A 21,056-nucleotide genomic window follows, 5' to 3' on the forward strand; every position below is an offset into this window, starting at 1 on the left:
GACTGTGGCATGGAATGAGATCTTTCATCGAGGGAGGCTTTGTTGGCCCAGGCTATCAGGACCTATAGCAGAGAGTCTAGAGACGATTTGCCGTGTAATCCCAAACCATGGCTCAAAGAAGGTTTGGAAAAATTGTCATAAGGGATCAGGGATTGCCTAGTGCCACTCCCAGGATGACAGCTAGGAAGAGGGCGAGAGCCACTGCCACACTCAAGATGGCGGCAAAGGACGGCGCTAAGATAATGCCACTCCCAAGATGAAGGCAGGGGGCTGGCCCGGGAGAAAGAGCGGAAGTGAGGTCAGAGGTGCGCCGGAAGTGTGGGGGTGATCCTGAAGCCGGGGAAGCGGCTTGTTTAAGCGGCTCGGGAGGGCGGCCCGGGCTCTGGCGGCAGCTGCTGGGGGACCATGTTCGACCCGGGACAGGTAAAGCCGCGGGAGAGGGGCAGCGGCCGGGCGCCATAGCAACCCCCGCCCGGCGCCATAGCAACCCCCGCCCCTCTCTGTCCGACTCCGCCCCCTCCTGCCTTCATCCCTCCCCACAAAAAAACCCTCTTCCCTACGGCCCCTGCTGGCCCAGCTTCCCCCCTTCCATCGCCTCGCTTCCCCGTATCCCCCCTCGCGAGGCCCTGCGCTGAGTGGGCCAGGGAGGCTGAGCTCTCCTGGCCCCACTCGCGCCCCCTGGCTCTGGCGGGGGCCCTCGGTGGCAGCCCGGCGCCTTTCTCAGCGATACAGTAAACATCCCCCGTGTTTCACTGTGGAATCCCCTTCGTTGCCGATTTTTAAGAATCGGCTGAACAAACATCTGTCAGGGATGCTCTAGGTTTATTTGGGTCTGTCTCGGGGGGGGGCTGGACTTGATGAGCTCTTCTCTTGAGATCCCTTGCAGCCCTACATTTCTATGAGTCTAGCCTCTCGCGCCCCTGCTCCAGAGTTGTTTTTCTCCTGTTGATGTTGGTTTGGTTTTCTTTTGAGGCCCAAGGACTGTTGTCATACTTGTTTTTTATTAGAGCAAGTGAAAGCACCATGGAAGGGATTAGAATGTAAAAACAAATGGAAAGTAACCTTAGATCAAAGTAGGCTAGTTCTTGGGCTTTCCAGGGGATCCTTTCACTTCCGTGTCCGTGACCGGCCTGGTTATGGGTTGTTTAGTTAAACTGGAAGGGGGATTGTCTAGGATCTTACTAGTGGATGAATTCTTTCTATGAGTTAGCAGGAATTTATAAATTGTGATCTTTGCTTCGTGCATCTTTTATCCATGAGAACTGCATAATAACTGTTTCTGAAATTATCGTTAAAGGAGCGGTTCAGCTGTTTCAGTGTTCTAACTGTAGTGCAGTGTGTTGGTGGGGTCTGTTCTGGGTATTTGTTGTCTGTACTGGGGGCTTAATGTTTTCTCCCTAGTTTAGAAAATGTATGTCTAGACTTCTAAAACAGAGTTTGACCATAGGACCAAACTCATATATCCTATATACTTAGGGTACTGCACTGCTTTCAGTCAGTTCAGCAAACTCAGTTTGAGCCCTTTTAAAGACAGGAGGAGAAATCCTGGCCATCATCAAAATCAGCAGCAAAACTCACATTGATTTCAATGGGACAGGATTTCCGTGAGGGTCTTTAATATTCTAGCTTTGTTCTTATCTCTTTCTAGGCATGCTGTAAATGCCAGACACTCAGGCCTGGGTGGAGAGGGAGAATGTAATATCATTTTGCTACAGAATCATTCCCAATGGCTGCTGCAATGTTGGTGAGCTCTGGGATTAATAGTCTGTTAGTGGGAATTCTTGCCACAACATGTGATCTCAAGAGAAGGAGGATAAAAAGGAAAAACAGAGGTGGAATATGGCTTTGCACTAACCATAGAGGGAATATAGCTCTGCAATTTCTGTAGTTTCAAACAATGTAAACATCTGACATAAAATGTACAAATAAACTGAAGGCAGATGGTGGTGTAAAAGATGAGGCAAAGTAAGAGGTTCTTACATAGGTCACATGTCTTGAGGGTAGGGGGACTAGGGGTGATAGGATGCATTTCTGAAGAAGGGGGAAATCACTTTCCCAACTCCAAAGCAGGCCTTTGACATTACTGGAAATGAACTAGCTTAGTAACAACACCATCACAATAAACTACAAGAGCAGAATGAGCATAAAGGGGTTTTCTTCTGTTTCTAAATCAGCACTTAGAAGGAGGCTGATGAATTGGCAAAAGAAGGAGAAGGCACTACAGTAGTGGCAAGGCAGGAGTGCAAAATTGGATGTAGAGGAAAGTTTGGCTCTGTGGACAGTAATAGCCAATGGCTCAATATGTGAGGCTTAATCCATTTCTAAGTCCGTTTATTTTATAAATCGTGCTTTTTCCAGGTCTGTCTTTTCTCCTCTGTCTCTCATTAACTCCATAAGGCTTCTGAGCTGATTTGCTGCTCTTTCCTTTCAGGAGACACTGAGTGCAGGGACTGGGGAGGACAGTAATGGCATCAACCTGATGGAGTTCTCAGATGAGATCCTTTTACACATCCTGAGCTACGTTCCTTGCACAGACCTTGTTCTGAATGTGAGGAGAACCTGCAGAAAGCTTGCAACTCTTTGTCTTGACAAGAGTTTAACCCACACGGTGCTACTTCATAAAGAATATCAGGTGGGGAGACACTGGTTTTATGCCCAGATGGGGCATGGGGATTGTGGTAAGCTGCCAGAGTGGGCTGCTTCAGAGAGTATGAAGACACGCTGATTTCTCCAAGTACAAAACAAATCATAAACACAGTTATAGCCTTATAGCTCTGACTTGGAGGGAAAGGGGAAGGGGGGGATTTCTCAAGAATTAGGACAGTTGGTATCACTACTCCAGAGATCTAGTGTCACTTAAAGGCAATGTTACAACGACTTCCGGTTTTCCATATGGCTGTTTTTTTAAAAAGAAAAGCTTAACTAGAATGTACAGTAGAACTATTTCAGAGTGTCAGTTGTATTCCAAATCACTTAACTAGTATTTTTAAAAAAAACCCCTAAATTGTATGTTACAGCCTGCAGGTGATAAACTAAAGGATTAGTAACAACTGGAAAACAAGTAGCTTTAAAAAAGTTAAATGTAGCTTTGATCATTTCTGGCTTCCCAGGATAATTTTGTTAAGATGTCATTACATTGTTTCTTATTTCTTCAGAATTTGTTTCTCTTCCTGTTAGTGAAACACCCACAAGACCAGGGGGAAATGACTACACAAAGTGCTGTCAAATACACAAAGTAAACTAAAACAGACAAATGAATTTTTCTGTCTCTTGATTATAGAAAACGTAAGTGTTGTAATGATAGTAGGTAGTAAAAACAACTTCCAGGTAGAAGTGTGACTTTTAAGTTGATTGTCTCTCTAAGTGTAGGAAAGGGAGAAAGCGTATTTCATCTAATGTGGAATAGGCTGGAAAGTGAGTGAAGCAGAGGGAAGAAGCAGTAGTTCCTCTGTCAACTTGAGCTGTTCCATAGATGCATAATTCTGCAGTCTGAAGCTGAGAAGCGGTGAATGCCTTCAATTCCTGTCAGTCATTGTCACTTAGCATCTGTTAGGGCCAGTCAGTAACAGACTCAAACTAGAAACTAAATGAAATGTAATATTCAAGATCCTAAGTCTGAAGGGTAAAACAAACCAGCAATTACAACAATATGATACTTAGTACTTATATTGTGCATTTCATCCAAGGATCTCAAAACACTCTAGTAGTGGGTATGTCAGATAGGAAACTGAGGCACAGAGAAGTGAGGCAGTATAATTAAGCATCCTCTTCAATGTTACTGAAGCGGTTTGTGTTTAAATACAGGTCAACAAGGACAAAGTGAAGCAGCTAATGAGGGGGATTGGAAAAGAGATCCACCAGCTGAACATGGCTGGCTGCTACTGGCTCCCCAGTCACACCATTGACCATGTAATACGATGCAAGAATCTGGTGAAGCTGAACTTGTCTGGCTGCCATCTCACCTCCCTCCGCCTCTCCAAGATGCTCTCCGCTCTCCAGCACTTGCGCTCACTGGCAATTGATGTAAACCCTGGTTTTGATGCTAGCCAGTTAAGCAGTGAATGTAAAGCCACCCTTAGTCGTGTACTGGAGCTCAAGCAGACCCTTTACACACCATCATATGGAGTGGTTCCATGCTGCACCAGCCTTGAGAAACTGCTGCTCTATTTTGAGATCCTAGACCGATCCCGGGAAGGCTTAATTTTGTCTGGGCAGCTGATGGTGGGTGAAAGTAATGTCCCCCACTACCAGAACCTTCGTGTCTTTTATGCTAGGTTGGCTCCTGGCTATGTCAATCAGGAGGTGGTGAGGTTGTATCTGGCAGTGCTAAGTGACCGGACCCCAGAGAATCTTCATGCCTTCCTCATTTCTGCCCCTGGCAGTTTTGCAGAGAGTGGAACCACTAAAAACCTTTTGGACTCCATGGCTCGAAATGTGTGTTTGGATGCTTTGCAGTTGCCCAAATCCTGGATTAATGGCTCTGGCCTCCTTCAGCACTTGAAGTTCAACAACCCTTTCTACTTCAGCTTTAGCCGTTGCAACTTATCTGGTGGCCACCTGATCCTGCAAGTTATTAATGGAGGGAAGGACCTCAAAAGCTTGACCAGTTTGAATCTCAGTGGCTGCATTCGCTGTCTGTCTTCTGACTCTTTGTTTCGGAAGGCAGAAGATGATATTGACAGCAGCATTCTAGAGAGTCTGGTTGTTTCCTGCTGCAATCTGAGACATCTGAACCTTTCTGCTGCCCACCATCACAGCTCGGAAAGCCTAGGGAAGCATTTATGCCAGCTCCTGGCACGGCTAAAGCACCTGCTGGCTTTGGCGCTGCCGGTTTGCTCCATCACAGATGTTCCTACAAATACAGACAAGCCACCTGTGCAGTCTATGACTAATGTGGTGCCCCCAGGCCTTGGAAAGAAAATCCGGATTGGGGTGCCAACATACACCAAGAACTTCTTGGAGCAGTCAAATCAGAAATCTCAATCCTCTGTGTTTTGGACTCTATTGGAGAACCTCCCATTTTTGAAAAACTTGGAGTTAATTGGGTCCAACTTTTCCTCTGCCATGCCCCGGAATGAGCCAGCAATTCGGAACTCACTGCCCCCTTGCAGCCGGGCACGGAGCGTTGGGGATTCAGAGGTGGCTGCCATTGGCCAGTTGACCTTTTTGCAGAACCTCACTTTAGCACAGCTGCCTAGTATCCTGACTGGTTCTGGGCTGGTTAGCATTGGATTGCAATGCCAGCATCTGCGGAGTCTCTCATTAGCCAACCTGGGAATGATGGGAAAAGTGGGCTATATGTCTGCCCTCATGGACATGCTGAAGCACTGCAAGTGCTTGAGGGATCTCAGGTGAGCGCCTGTTATTGATCTCCATTTTTATTCATGCATATCTAGAAAGGTGTCTATGTGGAGGAGATGGGAATCTTATTGGACCAATGTAAGGAGGACAATATAGTAGCTTTCAGGTCCCATGGAAGGTAGCTGTGATGGCCTGAAAATTAGAGGGTTTTTGTCCTGGATAGCAAGATTGTGAAGATGGGAGTGGAATGTGTGTTCTGTATTGTCTTTGAGAAGCAGAGCTGGTCTGTATACCCTCAAGCCCCTGTGGCCTCCAAGGAGGACATATTCCTAAGACACTCTCTTGGCAGTGCAGAGCATTGCAAGTTAACATGTTGGTCTACAAAGAGCTGTCTCCTCTCTCCTGATCTCTTATCGGACCTCCGGTTAGCTCTCTTAACTGGTGTTTGCTCTATGATAATGCAGAACATTTACCCTCCAAATGCTCTATTCATTGCTGCTTCTGAATTGGCCTTTCTCCATAGAGTCTGAATGCTTTAACTCTCACAAACAAAGGTAGCATGACTCATCCAGATACATAAAGAAACCTCAACTATAGCTGAATAACAGTGATGGAAATGACCTGGTGTAAATTCTATAAACATTCTCACAACAAGTTTTTTTCATGAGCTATGAAGATGGTCAATAGAACTGTTTATTTTTAAAACATCTTTGTGTTGGTGAAAGCTGCTGGATTCAGAGCTCAGACATCGTCTGTCCATAGCAGGTGCAGCATGGGCAGTGGCAGTAGAAGCCAGGAGAGCAACTTAGCCTTTGGCTTTGTCTACATGAGGGTCTTTTGTTGGCACAGCTATGTTGGACAGTGGTGAGATCGCTGACCAACGTAGCTATGTCAGCAAAGACCCTAGTGCAGATGCAGCTATACTGGCAAAGCTGTGCTTTTACTGATATTGCTTGTTTCACTTGGAGTTCAGTTTTATGCCAGTACAGAGCACAAATTTGTCATTATAGCTGTATCCTCACTAGGAGTGTTTTGCCAGTCTAGTATACTGGTGTTCCTATGCTGGTAAAGGGCTTCTAATGTAGACCTGGCCTTTGAGAGGCTAAACATCGTCAAAAAGAGCTAGTTACATAGCAAGACTAATCTTTGGAGAAAACAATTTGATGTGCAGTGGTCACTTCTGTTTGGCCAGGCCCAGAGAACTTTGCACCCAGGGACTATGGTAGCCTGTCCTCAGGAGTGCTTAGTCGGTGGTGGAGAGGGTGTGTACAGCTTCCCACAAAGGAAGAGCCTATGTCTCCTATGGTAGTAGCATAAGAGCATTCTTCTTAAAGTGTCATAACTTTCCAAATGAAGTTGGGGAAGGTTTTATCTGGAGGAGCTGCTCAGTATTTAAAATCTGTTAATAAAGTTGTTAGTTTGGCTAATTCCACCACCCCCAAGAATTTTCTGCAAGTCTAGAAATTAATTTCAGGTGATGTTACAAAGCAGCAGTGTCACCTAGTGAATAAAATAAAGTATTACTAGCATGCATTTTTCTGCCACTTCCCCTACCCATGTTTGGAAGTTATTAACCCAGAAAATGGGAGCCAGTGTGTCTGTGTCAGATTCACATTAGGATGATGACATATTGTGAAAAATCAGGCGGGTTTCTGATTTTCAGTTAACGCAACTGGAAAATTGAGTATAATGCAGGATCTTAAGTGACAACCAGGTATTGCTCACCTCTATGGTGACTTGTTGGGTAGCTATCAAATAAAAACACCATCCCACAAGCATCTGTACTGCCAGAAAGTTCTGAACTGGCAAAACATGATGTAACAATTATCAGGATGAAGAGTTGCTCAGATATGCCCCCATACCACAAAAGGCTAGATAGAGATTATCCAGTCCAGAATGGGATTGCCTGCTGGTTGTCCGTCCAGGGTGGGTTTGCCTGCTGGTTGTCATCTAATGGATTATGTCTCCCCAAGCTCCTGGCTCTGCTGACCCAATGACTGAGTCTCATAACTGCTTTGAGATCCTTCTAGCAAACCTGGACTGAGCAGCCATATCTTCCTGGTGACACTGACCTTTTGCAGTGGAGATACTTTCTGCAAAATGGTTATTTGGACATGCGGAATCTGGTTAGGCTGCGAGTTACAGCATGGAAGCTGATAGCTTCCAGAAACTTCCATAAGGGAAGGGGAGGTATTTAGTACTTTCCACTGTGAATTTTCAAATTGACACATTCCTTTCTGAAGTGGTTCATGTGCTGCAGACTGACTGTCAGATTCCTTCTCTTAATCAAATCCAGACCAGCTCTTCAGCCCATGTGAAATATAGGAGAGGTTGCACAGAATCTTGTGCTGACAGATTTTTCTCTGATACCCTCCCCCACCCCCTTCTTTCACCATCTCCTCTCCACTGACCTATCAGGGCTTGAAGATGTTCAGCCTGGTGGCTCAAAAGCACTAGGTCTCCATCAGTGTCCGTTGTGAATCAGTTTTTCATACTTGGTTCACTCTGCCTGGAGTCTTACCATCCTCTAGGCAACAAGCTCAATGTGACCAGCTTGCTCAGCATTTGGTCCACTGGAGCAGCAAGGCCCCATGGTCCATACCAGGTACTAGCCTTCTGACCAGATGCCAAGTAGCCAAGTCTGGGCCTGCCTTAGTCTCTGTTTGCTGATGTCATGTAAACTGCTCATTGCTGAAGGGTAGCACTCTGTAAGCAAGAGGGCTGAGAATGGAATATGGTGCACCCACTCAGACATGAGACTATCATGTGTACTGTGTATATAGATAGTGCTAGACCACTCCTAATCTCTGAATCCACCAGCTGTTTTCAAGTAGTAGCAACACATGGCTGAACTGGAGACACTCCTTGTACCATTCACAGCCCCAAACGAATGCTGCATCCCCCACTTGTTTTAAAGCAGCAGACTTAAAATTTATCCTCTGACTTGTTTGTGTTTTTTCTTGCAGGCTAGAGCAGCCATACTTCAATGCTAACACCCAGTTCTTCCAGGCACTGAGTCATTGTTCTGCTCTCCAGCGCCTTTGTATCATCTCCCGGAGTGGGACTCTGCAGTTTGATGCAGTGATGTCATTCATGGCCAACTGCCTGGAGGTCGTCATGTGCCACATGTTTATGGGAGAATCTCTCACAATTTGCAAAAATCTTCAGCAGACCATTTTACAGAGGTGAGTGAGAAAGGGGCTGAGGTGGGATTCTGGGGCTGTTCAGGATTTATCCCCATTGCCTTTCCCTCCAGCTTTTATATGAGCCAGGTGTGGGAGCACTGTGTAGTGTTCTCCTGGCCTTTTAGCGTGCTAAGAAGCTGACAGGTGAAATTTAACTCCTTGGCGCAAAGGGTGGCCTCTCATTTTAATAAGAGCCAGTCAATGAGCTACTTGTAGGTATTCTGTAAGGTTTTTTTTAATCCTCTTGTCCCATCATGATTGATTTGAAGCTTCAATCATACAGTTACATGATAAATCAAGTGACAACTTCATGTAAACAAAAAAACATCTGGCAGCATTTTAAGTACTGAAGATGCCTGACTTTGAGCCTTTCCTCCTTCCCCACAAGTAACTCCAGCTCATTCACGGACCACTAATCCCTTGTGAATGTCGCTTACTGATAGCCCCAGTAGAGCAGTTCAAAGTCTTTTGATTGGCTAAGGGGGGTTCTTTTTGGTGGAGCCCTTGCATGTTTGGCAGTTCTTAAATCAGTCTAGTCTAGCCCCTTGCACTGTTCTGAAGCTCACATGGTGGGAAGTGTTTGTGTATGAACCGTGAACTCCTTTTGAAAATAAAGCTTTTAATTACACTTGGCATGGTGGCAGCCATCTCGCAAAGTAGCTCCCATTCAACAGAGGCTTCACACTATTTTTTTCCTTTTCTTAAGGCATTTGGTGTGTTTTCTTAGTCACCTACTGTGGCTTTCCTCTGTTACATTTTAATAAAAATTTCAAATCAAATGGCAGTATTATTGTTATTATTGCATCCTAGATGGTAGTTCTACATCAGCCCTTCCCCAGCTTCAGGCTTGTTTTCTAGGATTAAATCCAGCAGAGGCTATGACTGTATTATCTACCTAGCAAACTATGTACAAGGCTGCTTATTACTGCCTCTAGGAGCATGCCTGTTCCTTTGGGATAGTAGCTATTGGAAAACATACCAACATCTGAGTAAATAAAGTCCCTGTGATGTGTCAACCATTTTTTATTTTACTGGGCTGTCATCTCCGTAAAAGCATTTCTTTATCTAATTCATTTGTGTGCCATGGGGATCTTTAGAAAGATCCAAAAATCCCCTGTCCGCTTTTCTCCCTCTACATGCCTGTTCGAGATGTCATTGCAGTGCTGGCCAGAATTTTAATATCGTTTTATTATGCAGAGCTATGCTATTCCTCACCCGTATTGCAGATCTCCTTCTCCTCCTCTTTTCTGTGCTACATATCACTTTTGTAAATTCTGTGTCTCTTTATATTTTAACCTCCAGTAATTTTCCAAAGAGCAGCTGATGCCTCATGGAAAATGCTGGAAACTGTCTTATATTTAGAAACAATTCTGCCTGTCATATTATTATCCTTCTCTTGTGTTTTATTAATAGGGATGTTTGTATGAAAACAGGATATTTGGGGGTTTTTTAAAGAGAGCATCTGCTCCTGCTGTTAATTCCCCACCTGAAGTCATAATCCTCTGACACTGTAATTGGTGGCTCTGGAAACGATTTTGATGTCACGTAAGATTATGACTTCAGGAAGAGGATAAGCAGCAGGAGCAGATGTTCTCCTAAGCAACAAAGATCCCGTTCTCGTGCAACTGTCTCTAGTAATAAAATACAAGGAAAGAAATACAGAAAATGATGTGTAAGCAGAACACGAAAGCTTCCATGCCACATCAGCGAGTCTTTAACCATGTGACTTTTCCAGCATTACCATTTTAGTCCTTGTACAGATATACCTTCAAATGGGGTCAATAATTGACTCCCCTGACTGTGGTTTATCTGCAACTGTGAGGGTAAAAAGATATGCAGTAAAATTGAGAAGAGATTATTTTTGCTAGCTAGTTCATTGCGAGGGCTTCGGAGGAGAATTGTAGTTTGCACAGTGTAGCTCTTTAGTATGCTGGTATTGTACCCCCAAATCCAACAATCCAATACTACAGAAAACACCCAGCAAATATGAGATTCAAATATCTTTTATTCCAGAGTAAGAAAATAGTGATTTTGCTTTGGAAATGATTTATATGGGCTCAGTGTAAGGCCAGAAAACGTGAAGGGCTAGTGTGTGTGGGGACGGGGTGAGGACTCTCAAAGCTGAACATTTTGTTTCCTTCCCTCCCTCTGAGCCATGTGGGAGTACATCAGGACTTTCTCTGGCACTGCTGTGGACTAGATGATTTGGTTTGGATTCTGGGGGATGGCTAGTTTTGAATGGGGAGGTGTACTTTAAGTGAGATTAAAATTGTCATTTTAAAGCAGGGGTGGGCATACCTTTTGGCCTGAGGGCCACATCTTGGTATAGACATTGTATGGTGGGTCATGAATGCTCATGAAATTGGGGGTTGGGGTGCGAGGGGGATAGGGATGAGGGCTTTGGCTGGGGGAGTGGGCTCTGGGGTAGGGCTGGGGATGAAGGATTTGGGGTGCAGGAGGGTGCTCCAGGCTGGGACCGAGGAGTTTGGAGGGCAGGAGGGGGATCAGGGTGGGGCACGGGGGGTTGAGGGCTCCGGCTGGGGCTGCAGGCTCTGGGGTGGGGCTGGCGATGAGGGGCTTGGGGTGCAGGAGGGTGCTATAGGCTGGGACTGAGGGGTTCGAAGGGTGGGAGAGGGATCAGGGCTGGGGCAGGGGGCTGGGTTGGGGGGGCTCAGGTGCAGGCTGTAGGCGCTGCTTACCTCAAGGAGCTCCTGGAAGCAGGTGCATGTCCCCCCTGTCCGGCTCCTACACAGAGGTGCAGTCAGGTGGCTCTGTGTGCTGTCCCACCTGCAGGCACTGCCCCTGCAGCTTCCATTGGCCCCAGTTCCTGGCCAATGCAAGCTGTAGGGGGTGGTGCTTGGGGGCAAGGGCAGCTTGCGGAGCCCCCTGGTTGCCTCTACGTATCGGAGCCGGAGGGGCGATATGCCGCTGCTTCTGGGAGCTATGCGGAAAGCCCCTGACCCTGCTTACTGGCTGGAGCGCCAGAGCGGGGCAACCACCTGACCCTGCTCCCTGGCAGGAGCTCAAGGGCCAGATTAAAAGTTCTGATGGGCCAGATGTGGCCCGTGAGCCATAGTTATCCCACCCTTGTTTTAAAGGGATTTGGAGAATTGAAGGGTGACTATTAAAGATGCAGAGGTGCTCTTGCTGGAGCCTTTAGAGTTTGGAGTGTTCAGAAACATGGGCTAGAGCTGTGATATTCGAACGCTGGTCCATGAAGGGACTCATGCTGGTGATCCAGGAAGAGCGGACTGGTAACATGGTGCTATTTCTCTCTCTAGCTGTTGAGTTACATTAGAGGAAGCTGAAAGTACATTATTTTTCTAATACTAATTTTCCATGTTGGTAATTGGTGCAGCCTTCACAGGGATGTTGATTGACTGTCAGCACGATGGGCGGTTGCCCATAATCATAAAGAGGAAGGTTGCTGTTTAGGAGACACTGTTCAAATGTCCAACGTTTGAGAATCCTTGTCTGGTAGATGGACCACAGGGGGAGTGGAGGCAGGAACTCTGGTGTTTCAATACCAGCTTGGTATTGCCTTGCTTTACGTCCTCAGTTAATTTTCTTAAACTTTCTCCTTATCTGTAAAATGGGGATCATATTTGTGCCTAACTTGCTGATTGACTAGTAGGAGGCCCAGAAGTTTAGCTCCTGTTGGATAGAGATGAAGAGGTTGATAATTGTAGCCTTTTAGTCTTGTGGCTACTATAGGCAAGAAGCTGCATAGGTCCATCTTTTCATGGAATTCATTTTATGGTAGGGTTCCTGGATTCTGCCACACTGTGCTGTGGGCGAGGAGTTTTCTCAAACAGGATCATCTCGTTGTCTTAAGTGTAGGCTTTTAACAAATGAATTTTCACATTTAAATCAGTGCAGTACCCTCTCTGCATGCATTGGTGTTAAATTCTATTTTATGTCCCAACATCTTTGATGCTTTAGAGATGTTCATATGAGCAGCGCAGTTGTAACATAAAAGTTGCAGGGGTGAAGCTGGGTTTCCTGGCAGTTGGGTTTTTTGTCACCAGCTGAGAAGTAAGAGGTATTACAGTAATTGGATGCTTATGCTATAATGATTAGTGAAATAGCTAACAGTTTCGAAACTTAAATTATTGTCGGTCATAAGAAGATTTGGGCAGTTCGTACCTCTTAGAGCTAGTGTGTCAGGCTGTCTACAGAGTCAAGAAGAGATTGCTGCCTCAGTTTACACTTGCTTCATGTTTTCAAGGTTTTCTTGCCATCATAAGGGGTAGAAACCATTTTTATTTTAAACAATTTTGGAGCACAGCTTTGTGGTAGGGGGTGCCTTGCATGGCTGTGGAATATATTGCGTACTGACTCTTGACAAGTTTATAACTGGAAGGCTTTGTGTAAATGTTGGCTTGGAGCCAGCTTCAGAAATATAGTTGTCCCAGTTGGTAGCTGAATATTAATGGTCTCTGTGCGTGTAGTTTATTTCAGTCTCTAATGTAGATGCATATTTGTGAGCTTTTAAACGTTGGTATGTTTGTGGTATTTGGTTCTAGCTTCCCTCACCTGTTTGCTATACGTGTGTTGGCTGTGGTGGTCACCTTTTCCTCCAGATGCCTCTGATATAATGTTGTGTCCACTGCACTGGTACACAGTGGAGATTGTAGAACTGATATGGAGCCCTCCCCCGATAGTTCAGCAAACAGGATGACAAGGCCATATTTCCCTCTGAACTGCAGAGGAGACTAATTACTTCACTATAAGCAAATATGTTTCTTGGCATTTGGGATGAGGGTGGGAGGATGTTCTGTCATTCACTTTTCATGGTGTCCAAGCACACACAAGTCCCTCTTAGGAAAGGAAGGAATTAGAGCATTAATCTGGGACTTGGGAAACCCAAATTCGGTTCCCTGTGCTGCCACAGACTTCCAATGTGTCCTTGGATAAATCACTTAGTATCTCTGTCTCTGTGTTCCCCATCTGTGGAAACTGGGATAGTGGCTTTGCCTTACCTCATGGAAAGTTGTGAGAATAAATATATAAAAAAATTGTGAGGGGCCCAGATTCTTTGGTGATGGGGACCATCTGAGTACCTAGCTAAAAATGGAGCAAATGAGAATACTGCTGTTTCCTTTTTAGATTTGCCCATTACCACTACCAGAAATAGACTTCTGAAATATTTCAGTCCAGATGGGCGTTAAATTTACTTAAGGAGGCGTTCTATTAACACTGCTCCACGTGTTAACTCTAGAACCGTACTGTAAATATTATGTTTCATGAACGTGGAGCATGACGGTTTTAGATTCCAGTCTGACCAATTCTGTTGAGCAAGAAAGTTTCTTCAGGAGGCAAAATTAAATGCTTTCATCTGGGATTTGTTTTACCAACTCTTGCTGTAGGTTTTAAAAATAGTTGTACGTAGCCAGTGTGGCAAATCCTGTTCCAACCAGACACTTCTATAGCGTTAGGGCATTGCTTTCTCCAAGCTGCTTTCCCAGAGTAGATTTTTGAATTGTAGTTCTCATAAATCTCCACTAGATGGAGCTGTGGTATATAGTAGATCTACCGCCAATGTTGCGGGCCATGTATTTCTTCACCCCAGAAATTTTGCAGAAAAGGATGGAATTCAAATCACTTTTGCATAGTACTTCTACGTGGCACCATTAGCAGGCATGGTACTTCACAAATGCTGAAGAGAAGTTCCTTTTCCTGCAGAGTTTACCAGCAAAAGAATGGACTGCAGAAAGAGGTGTGGTATTAAATGTTTGGCAAATGTCTTACTGGCTCCAGGGACTTTTTTTTCCCCCCTCCCAGTTTATTTTTTAATCATTTGCAACTGGTAATACTCAGTCTTTATAGTAGTAGACTTATAGCACCTATCACTGCAGCAATTTTTAGCCATATTTCAATAGTAAATAGTAGAAATCTCTGAAAAATCCCTGACAGGACACCATAGAAATAGAATGGAAAAGCAACTATAGATCAGCGATAAAAAGGCATTTAGCAGTGAGGATTTTTGGAATATAATATAACATTGGAGTTATGATATTTGTAGTAATGGGATCACAGTTAAGACTGAGATGTCAGATCAGAGCTGGACAGCTTGTGGTTTCAAACTAACTGCAGCGTTTTCAGGAGGTATGTGATGAAGGGTGGTGATTGCACTGCTTGGTACAGTTATTTGTCTCGAGAATGCATGATTATAGTACCCTATACTTGCTGCTACTATTGAAGTCTGCTGGCTAGCAAGGGAGTGGCCAGCTACTCTAGCAGAGTTAGTTAGAAGGTGATCCAGGGGACTGATGCCGGGTTGGGAGCCAGACACTCCTGTTTTCCAGGCCTGGCCATATAACTGTCTTGCTGTATGGCCTTGTCCAAGTCTGCCTCTGCTTTCCCACCTGTATTGGTTACCAGTCTCCATAGAGATGTTGAAGATTGTTTATGCAGTGCTTTGTGCCTTTAAAATGGTGTGTTTAGTATTACACCAGTGCTGCAAAGTGACTGATTTCACAATTCTATTCCTCTAGCCACCACTGTTCCCAGCAGAATCCTTGGAACTGGAGACTGGGGAGAGAGGAGGAAAAGAAGTACCAAGTCATCTTTTCCAGCCCCTTGCTGGGAAGAACCAACCCTACACTGGCATTGTAAATGGAGTGCCGTGTCTAGTTTGAATTGACTTCAGCAATAGGACTCCTACCCACTTCCCTGGCGTGGTTATTCCACAGTCTAATTAGACCTCCCTGTTAGGAAACTTTCCTAGTATTTAGCCTAAGTCTTCCTCGGATCACTTTCATCCTTTTCTAACCCTAAACTCTTGGATCCTCCTAAATACTTTCTCCTATGGTGATGGTTACACCCTTAAAATGTTTATCCAATTCCCTGCCCCCTGACTCTCCGTAGTTGTCATTTAGTCTAGCTATGACTATTTAATTCTCCCTTTCCTCAGAAGTCAGTCCCTCCACCCCATTAATCATTGTAGCTGTTCTTCTCTGAAAGTCCCTCCAACTGGTCAACCTCTTCCTAGCGAATGCACTTTTTTAACCCACTGGATTCTTATTCTGCATGATGCTCAGTTCAGATTTTGGTTCAAACTCCATGGCTCCTATGGATGTTACTGACTTGCAGAGCTAAAGCTCAGGGGGGAAAACCCTGTGAGGGTGAGAAGCTAGTGCAAAATTACTAATCTTTGTGAATTCTGCAAAATTCTCCACCATCCTCTTCTACGCAGCCCACCTTGATGTTGTGATTACCCTGACGTTGCAAAAAGAGGGTATTCCTGCCTATGGCTTATGCTAGATTTAAAGCAGAGTCTTTGCCTTCTCTTCTCTCCACTTCTTTCTGACCTTGAAAAATGACCTCCTAGTATGCTGCTGTTCTTTGTGAACCCAGTGTTGGCACGTTAGCTGCCAAACCCACTTCACTAGCTTAAGCATGTTGTGGACTTGGTCTCTGGCTCTGATTGCAAGAAGGCTTAATGTATCGTTAGACTGGTATAGTGAATCATTCGACTCTTGTTCCAGCCTTCATTATCTGTTTGTTTCCTGCTCTTAGAAACCCCTGAATCATCCTGTCTCAGACTGAATTAATAATAAACTGCATCCATGTCCACTTACATTACCCATTGGAGTGCTTGGTGGAATTTGACTGTATTCTGGGCATGGTATTGCAACCATCATTAGTACTGCCTAGCTTCAACATGGGTCAGTTATGGATATCTCTCTGTGGGCAAGCTGATCTGATTTGTAGGTGCATCCCTGATGGGATTTTAATATTTTCTTTTTGGAGCCACCCATCTGTCCCCTTTCTGGCTGCTTTCCAGTTGTTAGACTGCATCACTCCTCCTCCGAATTACTTGTATGCATGCTGTGGCAGGTACTCAGTTGAGGACATGTTAGAGGATTGCATGATCTGGACACAGTCCTCCTCAAATAGATCTATAGCCCGGTGTCCTATACAGTATGATCTCTTACTTTCTCCTGGCTATGCAGTTCTAGTGGAATCTCTGCCCGGGTGCCTCTTTGCGTACATGAACGTGGGTGTGAACAGAAGTGTAGCTTCAATGTGTTTCCAAAGTAGAAAATGCACTTACTTGAGCAGCTATTGCAATAATATCTTAATCTGCAGAAGATGTTAAGAAAAAACTTCCCAATGTGTTTCAGCTTGTTCTGGCAGAGTGCTGCTCTAGGACTTGTGCTGGGTGCTCTGGCATCTTTCCTTTGGGTCTCGTCTCTTAATCTCCAACTGCCCTCTCATGTCTGACTGCTTGGTCTGCAGCTCAGTGGGCATCATAACTCTACTTCTTCAGTACCCCCAAAATCTCAAAGCACTCTATTTTTATGGAGTTAGTGATGTATCATCCCCATTTTACAGATGGAGAAGCTGAGGCACAGAGAGATGAAGTAATTTGCCCACACTCACACAGTGAATGTGACAGATGTCACTCCCTGTTCATATTTCCTACCCACAACACTATCCTTTCCCTGCTGAGAAATGACATTGTGTCACTGAAACCTAGGGACAAGCAGCAGGATAATCAGGCTTGTCATTACTTGACTGGCTTCCAAATAGTCCTGTCCACACCCATTGGTCAGAGTTTAGAGGCTGTAATTAAGAACTTTAAAATGAGGGAAGTAATGGGGTTCCTTAGGATGCCATTGGGGACAGCTCGGTCATAGCAGATGTGGAGATAAAGAGACCCTGCTACCAAAAAGCACTTTCAAAACAGAACTGTACTGTAAATGTGGCTGGTTTTGCTGAATCTGAACAAATTGAGGATATTTTAATGAACCCAAGAATCTTGCTTTCCTGTGAAGCTCTCAACTGCAACTCCTGCTCTGGGGTTATGAGCTGGAGTCTGCTAATCATTGATATTCCAGAGGGGTCCACAGCAAGAATGGCACAGGGGAATTGGCCCATTTTACAGTGGCTACAAACCAGCTTTGTACCCCTCTTGGGAGACTCCGTGAAGGACAGGTAGATGTAAATGGCGCTCTCTGCCTCATGAAAGAAGGCACCTTGGGAATAATTATACCAGCACATTCCAGGGAGGCAGAGCTCTGGCACAGGTGGAAATTAGCCCTATAGAAGTTATTGGAGTAGGGAGGTGTGTGTGCGCATGTGTGCATGTTTGTTTTGGAGATTGTCATAACAGGATATGGCAATTGAAATTTCCTAGTGCCAGTGTAATGTGCTGGAAATGACCCAAGCAGCAGAACCTAATGGTATGTATGCTTGGTGTGATTGGAAGGAGGAGAAAAATGTGTATAGGTCATGCCACTTAAGATGACCTGTCTGCCACTCTGGCTCACAATCTTTTTTATACTAAATTAATCCACTGTGAACTGTGCACACTGTGTGCTCTGCTGCTCACATGCTCATTGTAGCTTCTGCCATGGGAAGGGAATTTCAAGCCCTGGCATCGCTTATAGGCTTCAGCCCTACATTTAAATCTCAAATGTCTCTTCCAGTGAAAACAAAACTGCTGGAGTTTCTGGCTTAAGGCGAAACAACGTGCACATATGCACACATGTGGCTGAAAGCAATTGATATGACCAGATATAGGGCAAAATTTGAGTTGTACTGATTTCCTCTTTCCTGGTTAATTAGCTGCTTTCTGAAGTAATGCTCCAAAGTTAGAAGTGATGTGTAAGTGCTGTTACAAAATGGTAAGTGGGTGTAAAGGAGTCTAAGATAGTATAATTTACACACTGAGATGCTGGCAGGAGGTAAGCTGGAGCATGGTAGGATTGGAAGAATAGTGCAGGGGTTCTCAAACTGGGGGTTGGGACCCCTCGGGCTTGCAAGATTCTTACATGGGGGGTCGCAAGCTGTCAGTCTCCACCCCAAAGCCCACTTTGCCTCCAGCATTTATAATGGTGTTAAATATATAAAAAAGCATTTTTAATTGATTGAGGGGCGGAGCAGGGTTGCACTCAGGGGCTTGCTATGTGAAAAGGGTCACTAGTACAAAAGTTTGAGAATCACTGGAATAGTGGATTAATTCTAAATGGAGACCGGATCCAGTTCAACCAAAGGGTACCCTGCTCCCCCCCAAATCATGGCACTCCTGGCTGCCTACCAGTATTTCTTCCTCCCTATTCTCCATGTAGGGTCCCAAAACTCCTAGATAGTATCCTCTTCCCCCCTCTCCTCTGTGGATCTACATTTGGTGTCTTTGTGACCCTTCTAGCCCAGATCCTGAATTTGTGGATTCATGGATCCTGCCTTAATCTTCTAGCAGAGGAGCTAGAGTCGTCCTCTTTTAGTTGCTTTTCCTGCTACACACCTCTCCTCCATCCCCTCGTTGTGTAAATTATACCAGCTTAGCTGCCCTTGTACCTACTTACTGGCACGTGTGAAGTGGTGTGCCAAATTCAGAAGATGCGTAACATACAGAACCTTCATTATATTCCTGTGGAGGTCTCTGCGGAAGCAGAGGGAGGGGGAGATTTGTTTCAGTGCAGGATGTCACCAAGTCCCTTCAAAGCTCCTCCTTATAACCGAGAGAAAATAAGTTGGTACAGTGCCTACCACACTGGGGCCTTTTTCCTAGTAACTGTCTGGGAGCTACTGCAATGCAAATAACTAAATTGAGGTATTAATAATCTGTGCCCTAGTGTTGCATAATCTTCGCTAAACTTTGCTTGTTCTCAGCTGCTCTTTCTATGCAACTTTAATAGGTGGAGTTTAAGGGGCTCATTCTGTTTCCACTTTAAAAGTACATCTGACAGCACATATATGAGTGTTTGCCGTGAGATAATGAATTCAGTCTAGTGACTCTCTTGTCCTGGAAAAAAATCAAGGAAATCTGATTGAAGTACAGATTTGCTTCCAACTTTTCCTTCCTTTTTGACTTTGCCCATGACCTTCATATTGGATCCTGCCGTGCCAGTTGGAAATAATTGAGATTGTAGTATAGGTTATTTACCAGACTATTCCTTTGAAAATACTCGTACTGTGCCCAGTCTGCACTCACTCTGACATAATTTTGGGGCAGGCAACAAAGCTCCATTAACCCTTTTTGGCTAACAGCCTTGTGCAGTACATTAAGTGTAATTAAAGGACGGGATAGGAAGGCAAGGTCTTGCTTTTGCTAATGCCAGAGTGAATTTTAAGTGTGCCCTGCGTCACAATCCATGTGTCCATTTTCGAGCTCCAAGGATGACTATAGCCAATTGCACATCCAAATACAGAAAGCTGCTTTTGTATAAAGAGCCACTGGGGTCTTGTTGGTTTGAGGCTAAGTATACTGGATCAAAGGCTGCTATGGAAAGCTTGTCCTTTTCTTTGTTATCCCAGAGATCCCTGAAATGCTGAAATACTGAAGAGCCAGCTGGTCAATTGCATAGAAAACTTACTTCCGTGTAATTAATCATGAGGAGTCTAGTTTGGAGATTGATTTGTAGGAGAAAGCAAGCAACAGTCACAATTGTTGGCTTGTTTTCCTTGGAATAGAACAGGGATTCAAGTCTGGAGCTGCACCTCCTTTGTCTCCCCGGCTCCACATCCCCCCTCCATCCGACAGGTTTTCACTAAACACACCATAGACTTTCAGAGGTAGATCCAGTTTGAAATCCATCCAGGTGTGGAATGAGGGAAGAATCTTCAAGAAGATTACAGCAGCTATGCTGCAACTCGTTAACTCAATGTCTTCCCCTTCTCCCCATCTCCACCCCATGCCTGGGGTCTTTTAGTGCTAGTACTAAGTGCTGTTCGCTTAATCTAGCCCACCTGGCCAGGTGTATGAAGAATGGAATTGCCTGCCGGCAGAAGACGGAAGGAACATGCACACAGCATCTGCAGAGGAGTCTGCTTTTGGGAAATGCTAATCCCATTTTAGCATTATGACAGCAGCTTGCTAAAGTTTGTTTTGAAATGTGGAGCTAAAGCAGCAGCTTTGTGTGCACACACAGCTGAGAATAATGGTAAACCGTGTGCGTTTCATTTTCATTTTTAATTGTGCAAATCGAACATGGAAAGGATTCGCAGGCATAAACTTGCTGTGGTATGCAATTTACAAGTTTGAGAGCAACATACAGTTTCCAGTTTTAAAAAAATACAAATCACAAAATTCGAAGGCATATTTTGGCTTTTTTTTTTTTTTTTGCTGCAGATCATGTTCACAGTTCTTCAAAAATATTTACGTAATTCCACCTTCTTGGAAGGCATATTTAATGTGTATTTTTCCAGTACTCTGAGGCAAATTATGTGTAAACTTGGTTGGAGTTCCACTTTTTAAATTATGTATAAATTCTGTTTGTCGTTTGTGTGGTGTTACAGTAGCATCCAGAAACCTCGACTAAGATTGGGGTTTTGCTATGCTGGATGCCGTACAAACACGGAAATAGGAGATAGGTTGTAAGCTCTTCATGGCAAAGAAAACTAAGGCACCAGTCTTAAAAAGAGATCTGCATGGGTGGGTGGACCCCTGCACTGAGCCCTAGTGCACTTGGGATGGGGATGGTTCCTTCTTCGGCAGGATTGTGGGCCGTAAATGAGTAACGTATGAAGAGCTGGGGGGAGGGGAGGGGAGAATATCCAATATGTTTGCTACATCCTAGTGTTGAAATCACATAAATACCAACTTTATCCAATTGCCTT

General features: G+C 44.7%; 1 protein-coding gene across 5 annotated transcripts in view; it reads left to right on the forward strand.

The window, feature by feature from the left end:
- Positions 1 to 317: 317 nt before the first annotated feature.
- The window catches only part of FBXL18 (F-box and leucine rich repeat protein 18), a 103,206-nt gene continuing 82,467 nt past the window's right edge, over positions 318 to 21,056 (forward strand). For 4 of the 5 annotated variants that reach the window (XR_007776142.1, XM_050966565.1, XM_050966566.1 and 1 more), the window contains exons 1-4: positions 318 to 423; positions 2,432 to 2,632; positions 3,805 to 5,351; positions 8,268 to 8,486. Coding sequence is in view for 4 of the 5 variants with exons in the window: in XM_050966565.1 (XP_050822522.1) it covers positions 406 to 423; positions 2,432 to 2,632; positions 3,805 to 5,351; positions 8,268 to 8,486 (1,985 nt within the window). In the remaining variant the exon portion in view is untranslated. Of the gene's footprint in view, positions 424 to 1,648; positions 1,745 to 2,431; positions 2,633 to 3,804; positions 5,352 to 8,267; positions 8,487 to 21,056 lie in introns of all 5 variants that reach the window. The other variant, XM_050966564.1, reaches the window with a different exon arrangement.

This window comes from Gopherus flavomarginatus, chromosome 9 (genome assembly GCF_025201925.1).
Source record: "Gopherus flavomarginatus isolate rGopFla2 chromosome 9, rGopFla2.mat.asm, whole genome shotgun sequence".
Lineage (NCBI taxonomy): Eukaryota > Metazoa > Chordata > Testudines > Testudinidae > Gopherus > Gopherus flavomarginatus.